Source organism: Melozone crissalis, unplaced genomic scaffold (genome assembly GCF_028551555.1).
Source record: "Melozone crissalis strain CALT ecotype California unplaced genomic scaffold, PUWL_Pcris_2 ptg000039l_1, whole genome shotgun sequence".
Lineage (NCBI taxonomy): Eukaryota > Metazoa > Chordata > Aves > Passeriformes > Passerellidae > Melozone > Melozone crissalis.
In genome coordinates, this window is record NW_026535817.1 from 2,447,680 (window position 1) to 2,469,661 (window position 21,982).

Consider the following 21,982-nt stretch of genomic DNA (forward strand, 5'->3'; position numbering starts at 1 on the left):
CAAAAGAGAAATTGAATCTGGCCCACATCAGTAGTTATACAGTGGAAAATATTTTATCTCCTTCTTTTAATCCTGTCAAAAGAAGAGACCTTGCCTGCTCCCTGGTAGAATTTGGCCCAGTAGCAGATATTTGGGGAGGTGGACTTTAGAGACATTCAGGTACTCAGGTATTCAGATATTCTGTTAATATATACAATCCAGAAAAAACAGAAACACAGTACCTCCTTCTGCAGCCTCCAGGTATTTTATTTTACTCCCTGTAACTGAAGAGAGGACGTTTTACATCCAAAGTCAGACTAAAGTCAAAGAATGGGACTCACCTCCAGTGAGGTCCCTAATGTCAAAAGGAAGTCAAATCATCCCAAGCCATCAGGCACTAATAAACTGCAATGATGTTTAAGGAGCTCCTCTGAGAATAATGTCCTCTCAAGTACTAGGTAGGGATCATAACCTTGATGGATAACTACCAGATCAACTGTTCTTGTGCTTGAATGCTGCTTGACCCAGGAGGACATCAGAGCAGAACTTAGTTAAGAGGATATATAAACTAAAACTTCCAAAGCTATACTCTTGAAATGTTATTGGCTGCAGGTATGAGGCATCCATATGATCTAGGAGCCACCTTTAAATTTCATCAGGCTATGAAATGCATATCAGTGCATGCACTTTGGCTGAAATTATAATTCATCAGCACCTGTAAATATCTGAGTCAACAGATTCCACCCTTCTTGTGCTCAGATCAACAAAAACTTTGGAGTTTATCTTCATTAGTTGTAAATGAAAGCTGGCGTTATAACCATCTTAGGAAAAGGTTCTTTGACATTTCTAAATGAGCCAAGGTGATCCCTAATGAAAAATAATAACTGGTTAAGATAAAGGTTTGCACAGCTGAAAAAGAAAGCACCCAGGTTTACTTTTCAAACAGGCCTGAGGAAATACATGCTGATGGCTTATATGGCATGTATGGCAGGTTGCACATTACTTAACTGGTTTAAAATCAGTACAAATGTGTTGTCTAAAGTGTTCATAAACCAAAGTTAACAACAAACCCCCTCAAATGTGTCAAAAACACTGAGGTTTTCTTAATACATGCTTCTACAATTATCACTTGGTTTCGCAGCTTTTAGAATTCAAGTGAAAAATTTTGAGGGATTTTTATTGTTAAGTCGTGAACCATTTCTTTATTAAGGAACTAGAAAAAATAATATTTGAACTATGTTATAGAAGATATAAAAATATATTTTAAAAAATCAGTGCTAAAACAACACAGTTTTGCTGGAAGTTGCTGGATTGCTCTTAGCAACAATACTAATCTTTGTAGTGAAGCTAAACTTGTGTAGCACCTAATCCTGATAGCAATACAGCAAATCCACTTAGACTCTACAATTTATTTTACCAATTTTCCTTTTTTATGTATTTATTGAACTCCTTTAATGGAAATTCTCCATATGTCATACTGGGTGTGTTTAATTTATTTTCTTTGTAGCTTCATTTTGTGATAGAAGTCTACAAAAGGTCTAAATAAAACAGGAGACCAAAATCTTAAAAACATGGATGTCCTAAGGAAAAGTACCCAAGAACAACAACTATAAATACCTGAAAACTGTAAAGGCAGGTTTTCAAGATACATTTCTAGATTTTTTACTGCATTTATTTCTCAAAAAAATTTACATATACATAAATACATAGAAATATAAATAAATAAATAAATAAATAAATAAATCAGATTTATTTATTATATATATAAAAACCACAATTTATTTCAAGGAAAAGTCCACACAGCTATATTTGAAAAGCAAATATTTCAGTTTATGCTTAGTTCCAATAACCACAGTATTACTATTTATTGGTGTAGTGAATTTATGGAAAACAAATGCCAGCTGCCTCATTACATCATACTGAAGTGTTCCAAGATCTGATGTTTTGGACCATAGAATAGAGGGAAAAATTTGGGTGTACCCATATTTTTGCAGCCTGGTGAGAGAATGCATTCCAGTAAGTTAAGGTTATTTTGGAAGAGTCTTACATATTTATTCAATTGATGTTCAATTGAAACAAAAACCATTCTGATAGAGGAAAACTTTATTCAAATGGTTCCAGGAAAGCACATATTTTTGCTATGTTTTCTATACACTTTATATCTTTTTGCTGGCCATAAAGGTGTTAAACTTTATAGTGTGAAAGGAGCAGAGCTCTTTCATTTGAACTAACGGGCTCCTAATGAATTTTGTGAATGCTAGTATGTACACAGTACATTTCATACAGTTGATACATAATGCTCTACTTCTAAAATGGGTCTGTGTAAATTAACTTTGAAGGGTGTACATGCTGGTCTTTCACCCAGTAATTGCATGATGTGAACCCCCAGAGCAGCTGATTTCAGAGTTCACCCTGGCTGATTCTTGCTGGTGGAAATTTGCCACAACGATTACATCATCTTCCAACAAGCCACATGTGCACGACAACAGTCAGCAAACAATTACTTAAAACCCTATAATATAATTTGTAATTTGACATAATAGCCTTTTCTTTCAGGGTTCGTATTTCCATGACAAAGCCTGGGGAATTGGGGCACTTCTGCAAACAGGCAAAGGCTCTGGACATCATCGGTGGGGGAGATGGCCTTGTTCCTCCTCTCCTCAGTGCTCCAAGCTTGCACAATGTCTGTACTGCCTGGAACTTGGGATTAAACCTGTGACAGTCACCATTTTGGAAAACTTTTTAAAATGCTCCCATTTATTTCTTTTTAGCCCTGAGCGAAGCCAATGCCCATCTTATGTTTTCTCTAACAAGACAGCAAGGGGGGAGGAAAATAAACCTCTAGTCATGATTTATGGAAACAATAACACTTCCTTGAGTTTTAAAAACATCTGAAAGCAAATGTCATGCCCCTTCCTCCCCTCCAGCTCTCTGTGATGTTTTCCATTCTCCTGTGTTACAAAGACTAGTAAAGGCTGAGTCTCAGGAAAGATGTGTTGTGGTAAAAGTATTTCTGCTTTAATCTAATATTCTCTAGCAAGGTCACAAGTCACTAGCTATGCAACATTTGAAAACTACAAAATTATTGCAGATTCAGGCCTTGAAGCTCTTCTGTTTTCGTTGTTCATAGACAGAAATCCTTGATGTATATACAGGAGGTAGACTGGTTTAAGTTCTCCCCCTTTTCCTCCCTCCTTGCTGCTTTTAGACATGTGATTTATTTCAAAAATGTGTGACTTTTCTAATCATCCGTTTATGGGGTGAGGGTTTTTTGTAGCAATAAAAGGATTTAAGGCCAGCAAGGAGGAATTATGCAGCTTCTATTGTAAGGAAATGTAAAATAATTGCAGTTTTATGTGGGGTGAGGACTCTTAGAGGAATGTGAAGTCTTTATCTGCAGATGTGAGTTAACATTTTGTTTAGACTGTGGCTGCCAGAGGAAGATGTGAATAAACAGAAGGTCCTACTTTCCATAAGAGGCAAAAAATTTTACTTTTTAGTCTTGTTTCCAAATTAACTCAAAGGTGGGAAACATACTTTTTCTGCATATCTTTAAGGAGAAAAAAAAAGGGAAAAAATAATTTTTCAGAATTTAGCAAGTGGCTGGAAATATAGAAGGGCAATAGTGATGTTGTTACACACAATACTACTGAATCACAGAAAAATATTACAGACTACTTACACATTACCACAGATCCATAGAGTGTGATTTTCAGGAATTAAGCAACAGAAGGGAAAAGAGAAGCTACTATGAATATTGAAAGTGTTTCACCAGTGCTGTCTGCAAGGCTGTTGATTTTAGGCTGTTTGTAGCTATTATCTCAATTTGCTCCTCCTTGCCTGAGTGTTCCCCTGTGTGATTTGTTTTCACAGCCCCCTGCCCAGATTCAGAGGCAGAGGAGCCCATAGGTTCAAATGAATGATAATGAGCATTGTCAGAGAGGCAGGAAAATTGAGTCCTTGCTCTGGCTGCCTGGCCAAGAGCTGCAGGAGCGAATTGTGTCAATGGTAATGAGACCAAGCAGGCAGCAGATGCTCACGTGCCTTTACAATCCAAATCCCACCAACAAATTCCTCCCACAGAAACTTTGAGGGATGTCTTGGCACCCTGGAGATGGTGATAGACCCGGTCTCAGCCACATGCCACCTGCTAGAGCCATTGTTTAAAAAAGAAGGAGGGAAAAAAGTGCCTATTATGATAACAAAGTTGTTTGCCGTCTCTTGCAATGACTTTACGGCACTAGTTTTACCACATTGCAGCAACTGAACAAATAGAAAAAAAAGGAATATCTGATTTTTATAGAAATATTTTTACTGAGCACTGTTAATCACTGACTTGGGAAGCCAGATGTTCAGTATATGTTAAATATTCTGCTGAAAAACCGTGCTTGCCTTTTTCCCATTACAGCTCCCACTGTGTCTGCTTCCTCCAGCAGGTTTAAATTTTCACATATTTTCCCATTACACTGGAGCAAGGAGCATGTTTTCCTCTTTTTTTTCCCAGAAAAAGTCAAGAAGAAAAAAATGCAGATACCCATGTGGAGTACTGTATAAATATTTATTGTAAAATAAAATAAATAACATATTTGTTCCTTATTCACAAAGCAGGCTGGGTGGTGGATTGTGCCTGGGGTTTTGAAGAGAGAAAAGCAATTATGGGTTCGTTAAAGACAATAGTTTTTAATGCAAGCTTGCTAAATTCTGCAGTAGAGAGAGGTTTAGATCCTTCCAGGAAATATTTGCCCAATACTAGCTGTTTCTGGGGAAATCTGATGAAATCTCCTTTCTTGCCACAAAACTTTGTGTCCAGCTTTTCAGTCCTGTGGGACTCACGCTCTTCAAGATATTTTTAACTGACTCTGATGCTGTTCAAAATCTTTCGGGGCATTGGGCTGGTCCCCTGTCAGCCTTGGCATTAAAATCATAAAATCATTAAGGTTGGAAAGGGCCTCTAAGACCATAAAGTCGAACCATCAACCTGAAGCTGGCAGATCCACCAGCACCGTATCTACAAACAGCACAAAAGCATCTTAAAAACTCTGGAGCTGCCTCTGGCTCCAGGATGGCTGAACACGGCTGAACTTTGGCTGTGCTGAACATGATTGACTCCTTTCCTTCTTGAGAGACCTTGATGTCCTTGGAACATTTTAGTCAGTAGCAGCTGCTGGAGGTAGGTACATGAATGGATCTGGATCATTTGGCTTAGGCTGTCAGTGGAAGACTGAACAGATGCTTTTTCTGGTAAAAAGACACTTGAAACACCAGTTACACTCCTTTTTTAAACTCCCAGGGGTATTGGAGGATGTTACAGCTCCATGAAAAGCTTGGATTGAGCCAGTTATTTGACAGACTAGGTATTGCAGCCCTGACTAAATTCACATCTACACCAAACTTCAAATCTTTTCTTTCACAGAAACCCCACTCCTTCAAAGAAAATTATCTCAAATGCAGCTGCTTCTTTCTGCTCTTTATAAAGAGTGGCCTTGAAAGTATCATCACATCCTAGATAGTGTGTTGCAGGGAACAAGAGCAGCACATTTGTCAGAGCAGAGTAGCAGCAGTTTAAGACACAGAAAGCCTTTCAAATTTATTCATAAAAAGTATTTCAAATTCCAGAGCATGTGGTGTATGAGTTTGCTAACATCTGGAATAAAACCAGATGTTGGAAATCCAATGCCAGGACGCCACCTTGTAGAACTGATTACGATACCTCAGGCTGAGAGCACACATGCTGCTGCTGCTCTCCCTGTGGGGAAAAAAGAGGAAAAGCTTTTCCATGGGGAAAAGAGAGGTCTGGCTCTCTGCCTGCAGTGGTGACCACCTCAGCCCCATGGTGGCTGCACGACTGGGGCACAGGAGGTGGTGAAAAAACACCTTTGTTCCTTGCTTTGCATGAACCAAAGGTTTTGGCCAGTGTTCTCTGAAGCATCTGGCTCTCTGCATTTTACGTATTTCAGTTGCAGGGATAATAAGAAATCAAAAACGATGCCTTAGGAAATGGGAAGTTAAATCTGTTATACACAACAGAAGCTACAGCTCGGTTTGGGTGGCTTGGTAAGGAAGTGGAACAGGGCCACACAACATCACTTTTGTTGGCTTGGGTGCAGTGGGAAAGAGATGTGTTACAGTCCTGACTGGTGCCTTTTCTCCCAAAAATACAGAATGCTCAAACCCTCTTTTGGCTCTAGCACATGTATTGCTCTTAATAGGCAGTTCTGGGTAAACAGCTATCAATTAGAAACATTTTACTTCATACTTTACAAGGCAATAACTAAACAAAATGACAAATGCATTAAAATGATCAAACAATGGAATTTCCATTGTATACTCGGCTATATTAACTAATACTAAAAAAAAATTCAAAAGCATCTGCTGATATATTGCAGGCATTTGTTTACAATAGAGATTCAGTAAACTGTAAGATTTATGCATATTTCTCTCTTTTCACTTGGCAAATCTTTGAGAGATAAAAATTTTATTGGTGCAGAAAGAGACTGAATCTCTAGGTGCTTACCATGCATGGAACACAAATGGGTTTAACCCACGATTTATATACACAATGCTGCACTGCAAAACTGCCTTGGAAATTTACTCATGTAGCAGAAAACATGATCCCCTGCCCTTTGCTAGGATGATTGATGATAATGTAAAACCTAATTTTAAACTCACATTTCAAAAACTTTCTCTCCCATCAGCAGGTGTACAGAATTTGGTGGTTTGATGTATTTTAATGACCCATCACATCTTTTTTTAAGCAAGTTGAAAAAGTGAAAATTATAGGTCAGGGCTCTGAACTAAACTTCTCTGGTTACTGCTTCTTCTGAGTCTTGGATTTTGTTCCAGGGCTTTGACTGGCTGTTTGTTGGGTCAGGAAAATACTTTTTCCTGGTACAGCTATTACCTTTACCTAAAATCTTCTGTATGTCTGTGAGGTGACAGAATGGCCTTTGAGACAGCTTGTAGAGGACACTGCACAGTAGGGGCAGCATTCTGGCGGGAACAGATACTGTTAAAACACATTATCTTCAGCAGGAAGTACTGTAAGGCTGAGGTATAATCTATATAGTCAAGATACAGATTTTGTGGAGGTGAGGATTGATAATATTACGTGGACTTTTTGCTTTTCTGATTTTTCTGCCAGAATCCCTTACCCAATTTTTGACTGGCTTTTCATGGGAACTAGGTAACTGACGTCTAAGACATGTTGTTTAATATTCCACAGATCAAAAACATGTGCTCTGCCTGAGATATTTGGTTTTAACTAAGAAGACTGTGATCCAGAGGCCACATTTTTGATAGTTCAATGGTCTTTTCCACCTTTAATACCTCTTAAAGTAAGTCAGCCTCTGATGTTCCTCAGTTCTGAAAAAAAATATCAGGTATAAGAGTGACTGATGAGATAGTAAATTGGACAAATACAGCATTATTTTGTGATGAGTTCTGTTACATGGTTGTCTATGCAAATCAATGGAATGAAATGTCAGCTTCCTTCCACCCAGTCCAAAGAACAGCATCACATCTATCTTTGATCAGCTTTTTGGGCCCAAGAGTGAGTGTAAAATGGCAACACTCATTTGCCTACAAGAATACCCCTCACTCAGTCTGGACTCAGCCCACAACGGATGGAAATAATACTTTTACTTAGGGAAACAGGTTTGTTGAAGAGGGATGGAGGAAGAGAGAGGGAGAAAGGAAGAAAGACGCAGAGGGAGAGAAGCAAGAGGGAGAGATGAAGCTCCTCAGTTTTGCTGTTCATTGTGATGGAAATGTCTTTTAAAATACACTACTGACTTAGGAAGACTTGTCTTTCACATTCATTGCACAGGTGTCAAATCAAATTTTATCTTGCAATGTCTTGTGCACTGGAGCATAGCTCTTGTGACATTTTGTAACATAATGCAACATAAGGTAATAAATCATACAGAAGTGAATAAAATCTCATTTGGTGTATGTGTCTTGAGGATGGGAATGAACCAAATGGCACAGTGCTAATTTTACTGTGCTTCTATCATTGTTAGGAAAATGGATTTTTTCTCTCCTGTCCTTGCTGAGGGACTATTTATCAAAATTCTTCAAAGTAAAGTTATTTTTCACCTAATTTTTGCATATATATTTTGCAGCTAGGGGCTCATAAAATTTTAGGAGAAAGTATAGGTTTAAGAGCTCAGTAAAACTCCTCACAGTAACAAGACAGACTTTAAAGTGTATCGACCCCAGAAATAAACCTCCTTTCAGCTAAGTGAAAAATAATTAATCTGTTGTGCAGCTGTGGTTTCTGAAGCAGTACTGTAGGCAAATGAAAGTGCAATTTAGAGTCAGTTTGTTTTTCTTGAGTACAGCAGTTAAGAAATGGAGTGCAACTTTTGGGAAGAAGCTTGTGGTGAATAGGTCTTTTAGGTGGGGATAACTGAGATTAGTCTCCAGGAGGCCAGCAGCACTCTGGTCATGTGCCTGGGAGCACTCACAATGCCACGCTCACTAAGAGCATCTGCTGCCTGCACGTGGGACTCTCTCTTTTCTTTGTCAGGGAAGTCTGTCATGTCAAAGGTGCACTGGAGTTTAAGACACTTTCAGACAAAACTCTTTCACTGGATGTTGGAGATGGCGACCTTGGGAGTGCTCTGAGCACCCTAGAGAAGCATCACTTCCAGAAGGGCTAGACGCTTCAATATTGCTTCATCTAAGCAAACAATCTGAAGATATGATCTTTCCCACGTGCAGCTTATCAAATGAAAAAAAAAAAAAAAAATTTTTCCTTTGGTTCAGAATTTAGGTAAGGACTATTGTGACAATGACATTTTATCATAAGTGCCAGTGGTCAGCTGCAAGACAGTGTGGACTTAAGTGATAATATGGCATGTAATATGATAAAGTTGTAAAATAAAAAATAATTTCCAAATTCAAAAAGGGGGAAAAAGAAAAGAGGTGCTGTAATTCCTGTTGGGAGGTATCCTGCTCTCTATTATTATACAGAGTGTGTCTCTGAGAAAGACCAATGTGACAAAGTGGAATTACTACTTGGAAAGTGATAAAAATTGCATAAAGCAAGCTCTGCATATCTAAGTCTACTAAACAGCTCCTTGGAAGAACATGTAATCATTTAAAAATACACATAATAGTTTTAAAGCAGTGGAATTATTTTTACTATGAATTATTCATCTCCTGTACTCATCATATAAAGGGGTGGTGACTTCTTTTATCAACAAAATACTTTTTATTGACACTAAGAACAGCATTTAATTGAACCTCTTTCCCCAATTATCGTCAGAAAAGAGTTTACATTTGTACTTTGGAAAAATGTTTTAGGAAGATTTATCAAAGCTGCAAAAAAGCTGTCCATGAACTAATGGAATTATACTATCTTTGAATTCTCTCCACCAGAACTTAGAATGGTCACTAATTCCTTTCTTTGCTCTTTTGGTGTTTGCAAAGGGGTTCACTAAAGCCTGAATTGATATAATTATTGGCTTGGATTGTTAGAGATTTAGGCCAGATGGCTATGGGTTTCTAAAGTCCCAGTTGCTTGTGTTAGCTTTTCTAGTTTGCCTATAGGGTTTTGGGGATCAGCAATTTGAAAGGGCTGCAAACTTGTAAAACAGTATTATTCATGGGGGCAGAATGTTCATCAGCGTGACCCAGTACTAAATACATTCATTATGGGCATTTCTATTCTGCACAATTTGCCACACGGTGCTAGTTTGTGGAAGAAAAAAAAAGAGACAATGGCTTATAAAATGCTTTTGAATGCTTAAAAAGAAGGAGAGTTCACACTGAGCCTCCTCTGCTTTCTTTTTCGGCAAAAACCTTCCTAGTGACTTTGGCTGAGCTCTGCTGAGAGCAAGTAAATTGGGCAAATAAGAGATTTACTCTTTACATTTTTGGGATATGCCAAAAATGGGGGGGACCATAAGAGAGGGAGAAGAGCAATAAAAGAGTGATGGTATCCTTATGGGAAACGCTAAAAATCAAATGGACAAAGTTAGCAGAAAAACAAAGAGAAACATAGCAAGCCTATGGATAAAATGGTAAAAGCCTATGGAAAAAGGAAGTAGAAGTCACATAAATAGATACATTTGAAGTGAGAAGAATGCATCAGCTTCCATGTCCTGAATGCAGCCTGAAGCTCACACATCGATCTGTAACATTCCTGGTTTGCACAAAATGCATGCTCGACTCAGACACAAGATTATATTTTTGTGTGCAAATGTGTGGGAGTGTAAATAGTTTTCTGCGACATCAGAGAGGGGAGGAATTTGTCGTTTTCTAAACAATCTGTCTTGTGGCTCCTTTTCCTTTAAAATACTTGGCATGTAGAAGGTGTTCTTAGCACAGGCTGTCACGGTGGAGCATGAAGTGCTATTTCGAACAGGATGAAAAAGATCATCTGAAGTAGCACTGGAACAGCAAATAAAAAGCTCTGAGACAATCGCACACATGAACACACAGAGGAACGGGGCTCAGGCAGAGGCAGCTGCGCTGAGGGCAGAGACGCTGCGAGAGGCAGCCAGAGAATGCGAAATGTTCCTGACTTGGGGAGAAGGAGAAGGACAGGTTTCGTGGAGCGGAGGAGCTCTCGAAGGGCTCCGAGCAGGAGCACAAATACTGAGGACACGCAGGTTGTAGGCAAACAAGCAGCACGAAGACGCTCTTGCGGCACGGACAGCGAGACGTCAGCCCCGGCTCTTTTACTAAGCAAAGCCACTTAAAAGCTCGCAGCGAGTTAAACAAGGGGTAACCTAAAGTATGTAAATCGGGAGTGCGATCGCATTTCTCCTGGCAGGAAGGGGAGGAATTAAAATCACAAAACCCCGCTTGAAATTGCCATGAAAATTCGGGGGGTGGGGAGCAGAGACGTTGATTTAAAGTTGCCCATTAGTCATTTGCACCCCCCAGCCCCCATCCTTGGCGGGCGCTGACCGAGGGGCCCCCTCCCCAGCGCTTCCCCTCCCTTCCCTCCCCTTCTCTCCCCTCCCCTCCCCGGCTGATTGGCTGCACGGGGCTCAGCACAGGCCGGGCAAAAGCTTTGTCTGGGGACTTGGAGTGAAGTTGCGGAGGAATTTAGGCTGGAGCCAGCGAGGGAGGGCGCTCAGTGCGGCGGCGATCGCGGAGCAGGCGGGAGGACGGGCTGCGCATCCATCCCCATCCCGCCCGCGGTCCCTGGATGCCGAGGGTGGGAGAGGAGCACGCTGCCCCCCGCAGCATCTCAGCCTGGAAGAGGAGCGCCGAGTCAAATGAGAAAGCGTGGATTGCTTACAGACTGTATCTGGATGTCCCGGAACGGTGTGTATAGAAAAAGCCAAAAGTTTTCTGATCTGTAAGTTATTAATACTTGGCTGACTAGAAAAGGCGTTTTCAAGCTGGAAAGGACCAGATGTGCTTTGGATTTAAGGTACCGAAGGAAGGCAAAATAATTGCTTTTTAACTTATTGGGAGAATCTAATTGCAAAAACTTACAAATGTATCGAATCGACGGTAAAATGCACTTTTTATTCCTTTTTGCACTGATCGTAATATCTTGCAATAATGCTGTGCTGGGCAAGAATTTGAAATACAGGATTTATGAGGAGCAGAGGGTTGGATCAGTAATAGCAAGACTATCGGAGGATGTTGCTGATGTTTTATTAAAAATGCCTAACCCTTCCTCAGTTCGGTTTCGAGCCATGCAGAGGGGAAATTCTCCCTTGCTTGTAGTCCGTGAGGATAATGGAGAAATCAGCATAGGAGCTAAAATTGATCGGGAACAACTGTGCCAGAAAAACTTAAACTGCTCCATAGAGTTTGATGTGATCACTCTGCCCACTGAGCATCTGCAGCTTTTCCATGTTGAGGTTGAAGTGCTGGATATTAATGACAACTCTCCACAGTTTTCCAGAGCTCTTATCCCTATTGAGATATCAGAGAGTGCAGCTGTAGGAACTCGGATCCCTTTGGACAGTGCTTTTGATCCAGATGTGGGAGACAACTCCCTTCACACTTATTCCCTTTCTGCAAACGATTTCTTTAGCATTGATGTGAGAACCAGGACTGATGGTGCTAAGTATGCAGAGCTGATTGTGGTCAGAGAGCTGGATCGTGAGCTGAAGTCGACTTACGAACTCCAACTCACTGCCTCTGACAAAGGGGTGCCTCAGAGATCTGGGTCATCCCTCCTGAAAATCAGCATTTCTGATTCCAATGACAACAGCCCTGTGTTTGAGCAGCAGTCATATATTATCCAGCTCTTGGAAAACTCTCCTATTGGGACTTTGCTCATAGACCTCAATGCTACTGATCCAGATGAGGGCGCCAATGGGAAGGTCGTGTATTCCTTTAGCAGTCATGTGTCTGCCAAAATTATAGAAACTTTTAGGATAGACCCAGAAAAAGGTCACCTGACCCTGCTGAAGCAAGTGGACTATGAAGTAACCAAATCCTATGAAATTGACGCTCAGGCTCAGGATATGGGGCCAAATTCTATTCCAGCTCACTGCAAAATTATAATTAAAGTTGTGGATGTGAATGACAACAAGCCAGAAATCAACTTAAATCTGATGTCCACAGAGAGAGAAGAGGTAGCTTGCATTTCTGAGGGGTCACCCCTGGACACCTTTGTTGCCCTGGTCAGAGTGCAAGATAAGGACTCTGGTGTGAATGGAGAGATCGCTTGTAAGCTCCACGGGCACGGCCACTTTAAACTTCAAAAGACTTATGAAAATAACTATTTAATCTTAACTAATGCCACTCTAGATAGGGAAAAGAGATCTGAATACATCTTGACTGTAATAGCAGAGGACAAGGGAACGCCAAGTCTCTCCACAGTGAAACACTTTACTGTCCAAATCAGTGATGAAAATGACAACCCACCCCGCTTCCAGACAAACAGATATGAAGTTGTTATCTTGGAAAATAACTCTCCTGGAGCATACATCACATCAGTCACAGCCACAGACCCAGATCTAGGTGACAATGGGCAGGTGACATACACTATTTTGGAGAACTCTGTTTTGGGAAGTTCTATAACCACCTACGTGACCATTGATCCCTCCAACGGGGCGATCTATGCCCTGCGAACCTTCGATCATGAAGAAGTAAATCAAATTGCCTTCATGGTCCAAGCTAGGGATGGAGGGAGCCAGCAGCTCATTAGCAATGCCACGGTTGTACTCACCATCATTGATGAGAATGACAACGCTCCCATCATCGTGGGGCCGGCGCTACGCAACAGCACAGCAGAAATCTCAATCCCTAAAAATGCTGAAATTGGCTTTCTTGTCACCAGGATAAGGGCTACAGACAGAGACTCTGGTATGAACTCTGAGCTCAGCTGCTCCATAGCAGCTGACAAGGAAAACAACATCTTTGTGATGGATCCCCAGACTTGTGACATCTCTATCAATGTGAGTGTTGAATCAGTTCCAGCAAAACAATGGGAGTTTTTGGTGATAGTCCAGGATAAAGGCAGTCCTCAGCTTAGTACTAAAGCTCTTCTGAAATGTACCATTTTGGAGCATGTTTATTCATTTTCAAGCACTGAAGCAACTTTGATAAGCCAGCCCTCCCTGGACATCTCCATGATAACGATTATATCCTTAGGATCTATATGTGCCGTGCTGTTGGTTATTATGGTTATCTTTGCCACGAGGTGCAATCGAGAGAAAAAGGACACCAGGTCTTACAACTGTCGCGTGGCCGAGTCGACCTACCAGCACCACCCAAAACGTCCCTCCAGGCAGATCCACAAAGGGGACATCACATTGGTGCCAACGGTTAATGGCACTCTGCCCATCAGGTCCCACCACAGAGCATCACCATCATCCTCCCCGGCCCTGGAGAGGGGTCAGATGAGCAGCCGGCAGAGCCACCACAGCCACCAGTCCCTGAACAGCCTGGTGACCATCTCCTCCAACCATGTGCCTGAAAACTTCTCCCTGGAACTCACCCATGCTACACCAGCTGTCGAGGTAAGGTCCAGACCTTGCTTTCGCACATCCATTTATGCAGACACTCATTTGGAAGCCTACACACTCCAGTTCCCTCATGGGAATGTGTAATGGATTTCTCTTCGATGTCACGGCTTTTCGGTTTTACTCCAATATCAACAGATTCCACTGCCCTGAGGAACAGGGTTAAATCTATTGGCAATAGCATTATTCCTTGGTTCTTCCCTGTAAGGTCAAAACAGTGGAGTGGAACATAGTGCTCTGCACTGGTTAACTGTTCACTCTTCCTTGCCTTCCCTCTCCCTCCTCTCTGTGCAGCTCCATCTGAGAAAGGGGGCCTGAATATTTATATTCAGAAACAATCCAGGAAACTCTTTGATTAATGGGGGTGCAGAACTAAAGCATTCTGACACAGTTTGAGTACAGCTGCAGTGACATACAGCTGCACTGTATCCCAAACTTTGAGACTCTCTGTCTTATTTTTTACTGCAAATGCTGGGTCATAGCTTGAATAAATAAGAGCTGTGTCCTGGTAACTCTTCACATGTAAAGTAAGACTGTTTTGTTTTGAATTAGGATCCTGGAATATTAAAGGCTTGATTCTAATATATTAAACCAAAACAAAACTCCACCTCTGTTTAATTGCTTGTTTTACTTGTTAAAGAATAAATTATTAGGAATTCAGAGGCTAATGAACAGCATTGAACTTCCTCATTTTACAGAGTCTTCAGATGTTTTCTGTGTCAAACACTACACTATCAAATAGTCTATTATACTGCATTATGTATGTGCAGGAATTTTATTTAATTAAATCTTAAAGGAGAAAAAAAGAAAACTCAAACAAACCTGAGAAACAAATTAGTGGTTTTACACCTAGGAGCTTGAGCTTTCATTTCAAGGAATCAGTCTTTTCACCTTTTCTTTAGCAGGTTTCTCAGCTTCTCTCAATGCTTCATCAGGGCCAGTATCAACCAAGGCCAAGTTTTCGAGGAAACAAATATTCCCGAAGCTACAGGTAAGAATCCAGTTTGTTCTGCTACATATCAGTGTAGGATCAGAAATATAGAGACATCTATTTTTAAAGAAAAAGTGGATTATAACGCACTTGAGATAATGTAGTTCTCCACAATTCTCTTTACAGATATGCCCTACAAGATATGGATAAATTCAGCTTGAAAGACAGTGGCCGGGGTGATAGTGAAGCTGGAGACAGTGATTATGATTTGGGGAGAGAGTCTCCAATTGACAGACTTCTTGGGGAAGGATTCAGTGACCTTTTCCTTACAGATGGAAGAATTCCTGCAGGTAAGAGCAGAATGGAAGCTGAGCAGTTTATTTACAGTTCTGCCTGGCTGTCACTTTGATAAACCTACTACTGAGAAAGCAAAAATTCTTTAGCTTTTAAGTCCTGTATTTCCTTCCTTTTTTACTTTGCTTCATGATAAATACTGAGTTGAAGCCTTGATGTATCTACTAAAATGAAACCTCAGATACAACTGCAAATCTACCCAGAGCAATGCCTACTGTATTTTTTGTTACTCACATCATGAGCTGGCTCCAGATTCCTCCTAAAAGTATGATCTGCTCCAAGCCCTTAGACTTTTAATGACTGGGTGGATGTTTTTGCAAAGCCAGGCAGTTGTGGTTTGTTAAAAATACAGTGACCTATAATTTGGGAGATAGGTTTTCCACAGTGGATTTGATCCACATGACAAAAACCTTTACTATTTAGAAATTGAGTATGAAAGTGAACTAGAAATATGGATGGAGAAGAAAGAAAAGTGTTTTTCCCACTGAAAAATGAACTTGAGTGGAAAGGGAAAGTTCTAAATATTGCCCATATTTTAAATCTTGCAAATGCTAATTTCTGGAAGCAAGAGCTTAAGAGGTACAATTCAAGGGCAGAGGGCAGAAAGGAAAAAAAATTAGAAAAGGGTGAGTGGCAGTAGGATAAACACACATACACATATTCATGCATATGAAGTATTGCTTTTAAATTTATGCCCAAATAAAAGTTGAATGAAAGGTCATGGGAATTCATGCTTAGTATAGATAGAAGAATTTTGTAATTACTTTAATAATTATACAGCCTCTGGTTGTACCCTAGATCTTGTTCTTACTTCAGATCATATTTAGTTTTCTCTGTATAACCAGAGGGCCAGATAATTTCAATAGGGTTCACTGAACCAAGTTTATAAATTGAACAAGTTTAGTAAAGTAATTTTATAAATGGAGGCCCTTTGCTTTGAGAGGTGGTGCAGCACATGGCCTTCCTAAAGTGAGCCCCATGTATTAACCAGGGTTGTTATGCTAGACAAGGCAGAACACCAGAAGTTCAGATTGTTTTTCATATACAATTTAACTTTAAAATTTTCTGTGCATATTTTGCTCCAGTCTAGGTCTTGTATCACATACCCAGCCATTCACCTGCCTCCTCAAATGTGCTCAAAATCAGCAGCCTTGAAGAGTTTGTTTTCAGAATCTTTTACCTAAATCTGGACTTCTAATATATTTTTATCCTCATCCTCCCTAACTCCTACTTATTCCTCTGCCAGCTAGCATGAGGCATGTCTCATTCTCTCCTGTGCTCTAGGAAGGAGGCAGGGAGGGATATCCTGGAGCTCTGAGTGGGCCTGGGGAACTTGAAGTGCAATGGTGTTTGCACTGGCACCCTGCCCTGCTGCTGCCAAGGAAGTGAGTGATCCCTTTACAGTGGGCAAATGGGAATGGTTGTCCTCTTAGCTGGCTGAAGTGCCCATGACCCATTTTCAGCTCTTACAATTCCCTCTCGAAACAGTAAGCCTAAGGATAGGATTTCCAAAAATGCCAGGCTAATTAAATTCAAAGTAAGGGAAACTCCTCTCAGTGCAGACAGAACTGGGTTGGGCTATCAAGATTGGTATTTAGTCTCACCCAGATGTCCATTTATTGCTATGCCTGGCCTTAATCCTTCAGATAAGTCTGTTGAACCTGTTCAGATGAGACCTGAATTGATCTACAATCCCAATATATGAAAAGGAAAAGAAAAATTCCTGAAGGTTTCCTGTTCTCCATTCTGAAAGGTTTCTGCATTGTCAGTCTAGACACAGGCAAAAATGCTGTGGGAAGGTCCTTTCAGTTTGTCTATTTAAGGTGGAACAAGAAAGGAATGGAGCCAGTCCCCCAAAACTCCACAAATTACATGATTGGAAAGTTCCATAGCTGTCCTGAAAGACTTGTTTCTTTTTCTTTTTAAATCTTAACCAGCAAGTTTAAGTTCTGGAAAAAAATAAAAAGAGGAAAAAAAAAAGCCGCTGTTGATCTGGCCATTTTTAAATTTATTGCTGATTTAAGGACAGATTGTGTCACCATTCAGTTACTTCAGAGTATCTTTTGATCTTATGTTCAGGAATGTCAGAATTTATTATTTTAAACTAAAACCATTCCTGATAACAATGGCTGCAAAACTGTCATTAAGACAAACTTCACTACTAATGAAATGCCAGAGCACTGAAAGTATCTAATGAATTTAAAGGAGTCTTAAAGGAATCTTCTTAATTAGGAGTATAATCCTCACCTTCTGGGATGACTTGAGAACTGGTCATGGATCACTTATATGTCTTTTGACAGTTCTAACTCTTGGGCATTTTCAGGAAAATGTCATATATGGGAACAAATACTTGCAGGCATTTCAGTCACTTGTATCAAAACTTCAGCCACTGATATATTCTAGTTTGCTTTTTTTGTTTGAAACTTCCAGGATCAGCAGTTATTTTGCAATAGATTGAGCAATATCCAGGCTGCAGTCTGAGCTTGTAATCTTGAAGAAATTCGTACTGTTGCAGGCATGACATGGAGAAAGTTTATACTCATAGGAATGGAAAGGCCATTAGAAAAGAAAACAATATGATAGGCTGTGTATAGTGCAAAAATATAGTGCTGACAGTATGAGAGTAGGGCTTTATAAATCACTAGTACATCCAAAACTGAAATACTCTGTTCCGTTCTGCTTACACCACTACAAAAAGATTTTTTGATAAATGGAGTGGATCCAGAGCCAGATGGGAAATGTGTTGAGGGAGCAAGGAAAACTTCCAGGGCATGACTGCAAACATTTCTTTTGCAGTCAGTATATGCTGAGAAAGAACAAGAAACTCTATTCTGTGCGGGATAATCTAACCATTAAGTGATATGGGCAGGAGTTTCTTATGGTCGAAATATGCATAATGCAAAGAGTCTGTCACTTCTGAAAGCTGTCTTGAAGTTGGTGACTCGGACCCATTAGGGCCCCAGCAGCACCCAGATCTTCTCCAGCGTATCTGGCAGGCACACAGACACACAGCCTGAGGCGAGGCTTTGTGTTCTACCATCAGTTCCCTTTGGGCTGGAAAATTAAGCATCTTTCCTGGCACATCCCTCCCTGCAGGTCTGTCAGATTGGGCTTTGCCTGTCTCTGCCTCCAGGAGCCATTCCCAGGCCTCTTGGAATATTTGCAAAGGACCCTCGCAGTGCCCCTTTGCGGGCCAGTCTGGACCAGTGGAGCACTCAGAGTTCAGTCATTTGCCCCACATTATTGTTTCTACCTGAGAGAAAGAGGGAGAGAGTTTGAGAGAGCAGCTCCTCCATCTTCTGCTCTTCAGCCCTCATGGCTGGACTGGGTTCCCATCCAGTGGGTTAGAACTCTCCTTATGCCAAGGCCTGAGCCAGGATGGGCCAGTAACCTGAGCTACAGAGCTGCAAGTGCTCCTGAGAGTACAAATCCAGTATGAACACCAGAGTCACACAGGCTGGGAATTAGACCCTCGAATTCTGATAGTGGATTAAAACTTAACTGATTTAGTTTAAAAGGTAATATGGCAGTGGATCACCTTGAGTTCTACATACACTTCATTGTGAGAACAAAGGAGTTGTTTAATGGAAAAGGAGATCCCTCTGCATGTTATTATTCTTTGCTCTTAATTTCCCCTTGATTGCTCTCATATGCCTCAGTTGTTGCATGTGGAAGACTTCTCTAAAACTCAAGTGAGTGCTTGGAGGTGGAAATTTCTTCCTTTCATTTTATATTTTTTAATGAGCTAGAACTGTACAAAGGGCTCATGTGGCTTCAAGCCACAAGTGCTTGTTTTTCCACCTGCAATTCACATGTTTATCTTCATCTTAGCTAAGAGACTGCATTACTCTCTAACATGAACTGCACTGGTTGTTCTCGTTCTTGGCAATGGAGGTACCAGACTGTTTGTATTTGCCATGTTCCTGCACAGAACAGAGAGGGGAAATTGTGGGAACCCATAAAATCAGAGGGTTTTGGGAAAGCTGCAAAAGGCAGGCCCCAGAGGCAGTAGAACTGTGATTAGAGCTAAGCAGCGGCCATGAGATTGGTCAGCAGAAAAATTATTTAAATTGTAGAAAAGCAAGGACAAATAGAACAATGATTTGTGTATTAACACTTGTCTAGAACAACTCTCTAAGCTACAGAAAAATTTATCTAGCAAGATATTAGGAAGGTTGAAGCTTAATAATGGAGCTCTGTGCATTGGGTTTAAGGCTTACAAGCAGGTATTGTCTTTGAAATAAGCAAGCATTGTTTTAACCAAAGGTACCTGTGCTTATAGTGGTTGGATGGAACTACTGTCAGTGTGCTTTTGCTTTGTGTGATTGGGCAAAAAACTTATAAAGTGAGTTGTGACATTGAGTTCTTGGTCTGCTGCCTGGGATGTGAGCTGGTGGCATCTTCCCATTGTTATAACCATGTAATGAGAGTGATGCTGGAAAATGAAACAGCTCAAGGCCCGTTCCACAGCAGCCCCGTCCCGTCTGTGATTTGTACACAGCCTCCTGCCAGCGTCAAACAGCTCTGGGGGATTGCAGTGCTGGTGGCAGGAACCCCTGTGAGTGCAGGACCCGAGTGCAGCAGGAGAGGAGGCGTGCTCACTCTCCCGTGTCTCTCTTGCAGCCATGCGCCTGTGCACGGAGGAGTGCAGGGTCCTGGGCCACTCGGACCAGTGCTGGATGCCCCCGCTGCCCTCTCCTTCTTCCGACTACAGAAGCAACATGTTCATCCCTGGCGAGGAGTTCCAGGCACCCCAGCAGCAGCACCACCTGCAGCAGCAGCAGCACCACCAGGGCCTCGAGGAGGATGCCCAGGCAGCTGACGCCAGTGAGAAGAAGAAGAGCTTTTCAACATTTGGGAAGGACTGCCAGAGCGAGGAGGAACCAGGGGACTCCTGCACCTCCTCGCTCCTCTCGGAAATGAGCAGCGTCTTCCAGCGCCTGCTGCCGCCCTCGCTGGACGCCTACACGGAGTGCAATGAGACGGATCGCTCCAACTCGCTGGAGCGCAGGAAGGGACATTTGCCAGCCAAGAATGTGAATTATCCACCGGGGGTGGCAGCCTGGGCAGCCAGCACGCATTTCCAAAACCCTGCCAGCAACGGGCCCGCTCTGGGGACTCACTCGGGCGCGCAGCCTTCGTCCAAATGGCTGCCGGCCATGGAGGAGATCCCGGAGAATTATGAAGAGGATGATTTTGACAATGTGCTCAACCACCTCAGCGATGGCAAACATGAACTCATGGATGCCAGTGAGCTGGTGGCAGAAATTAACAAGCTGCTGCAAGATGTCCGGCAGAACTAGTTGTTTCAAAGGCCTATTTTTCCATATTTATGGAAAACTGGAAGGGGAAAAAAAAAAAGAACAAAAAATAGACTGAGGAGAACTGGCATTGCCAACTAGTTGCATTTATCATAAATGTGTCTGTGTATGTTGAATATTAAAATACTGTATTTTCATATGTACACAATGCAAGTGTGATTATCTTTATCTGTATTTTAAAAATACATTTGTACCTTATATTTATGTGTAATTTAACAAATAAATTTTATTTTTGTACACCCACAGGAAGCATGTTTTCCTAAATGTATATAGATGGTACCACCCTTGTCAAACTTAGAGCATTCTTGCCACACAGGCATGTTTTAAATAAAAGAAAGAAAAAACAAGAAGAAGGATTTGTTTTCCATTATCATTTCTTTCAAATGTTTCAAATACAATTCAAAACACTGAAAAATTTATGCAAATGTTAGTTTCAGTAAATGATCCAACACCTTTTATGCAATGTTTTATTCTTATAATAAATAATTGTAACCCCCATGAAACCTAAAATGTCCTTTTTTATTTTGATGCTTTTGGTCTATAGAATAATTTTCTAATTTAAGTCATGGATTATTGCAGGCTGAAGTTTTCCTGTCTTTGGCACATAAGTGTTTTCCCCAGTGAACAAATAATGGAATTCTGTGATGGGTCTTCCACTGTGATCTCTGCAAAAAAAATGTAAATTTGTTGTGCTGTTGTTACACTGCAAAGCCAGTTGAAGTCAGCAGTGTATACTTGAAAGACAGCAATAAAATCAGCTTTTCCGACCTCAAGCTGAATTCTGAATTTATGTAAATACAAAAATTGCAATGAACTGCTTTATCTTTGTAAATGACACCAAAATAAAAGCAATGTTGCATCTTCCAGAAAAACAGCTATATTTTGCCTCTGCACAGCAGCAACATTTTATATTAGCTATATTCTCTGTTGTAAGTGTGCCTGTCTTTTGTTTGCAAAGCAGTAGAAAAATGTTTGAACTTCCCAGCAAAGGGCAAGCCAGCAGGTACATTTGCTCTGGCTGCATCCCATCTTTCCATAGTGGGGCTTTTCTCTGTCCTGAAGCTCGGTGAAAAGTCATTTATATTATGGTGCCATTGCTGCAGTGGGGGTGATGTAACTAATATTGCTCAGATAAAAGTCAATGTCATCCTTGACATGTCTCCATGTCTCTCAAATCCTCCCTTGCCCTAACTTTTTGATGTGTAATTTTAATTGCAATGTAATTGTGAGCTCCTCTGAGTTCCTGAATTCCTCTACACCCAATGCCTTTTTGGGTGCCTGTACAACATGGAAAGGGCTGACTTGCATGGCTGAGCCTCTCCACTGCTGACTTTTCGCAGAAGTCGGAGAGTCAGGAAAGCAATTCTGAAGACAAAACTCATGCCTGCCTGGTTATTTGATTCCACCCTGGGCATACAGAGTGTGTGAGGTGTACAGGGTGACTGGTGGTTATG

General features: G+C 41.1%; 1 protein-coding gene across 2 annotated transcripts; it reads left to right on the top strand.

Annotated features, from left to right (window-relative positions):
- Positions 1–10,989: 10,989 nt before the first annotated feature.
- On the top strand, positions 10,990–21,363 carry PCDH18 (protocadherin 18). Of its 2 annotated transcripts, none has more exons than XM_054283778.1 (4): positions 10,990–13,919; positions 14,825–14,913; positions 15,040–15,203; positions 19,831–21,363. In XM_054283778.1, the coding sequence occupies exons 1-4, from the start codon at positions 11,436–11,438 to the stop codon at positions 20,508–20,510; spliced, it is 3,417 nt and encodes a 1,138-aa protein (XP_054139753.1). In that variant the 5' UTR covers positions 10,990–11,435; the 3' UTR covers positions 20,511–21,363. The 2 variants fall into 2 exon arrangements, with proteins under 2 accessions (XP_054139753.1, XP_054139754.1); XM_054283779.1 differs by having other exon boundaries at positions 10,991–13,919; positions 14,828–14,913.
- Positions 21,364–21,982: the final 619 nt, after the last annotated feature.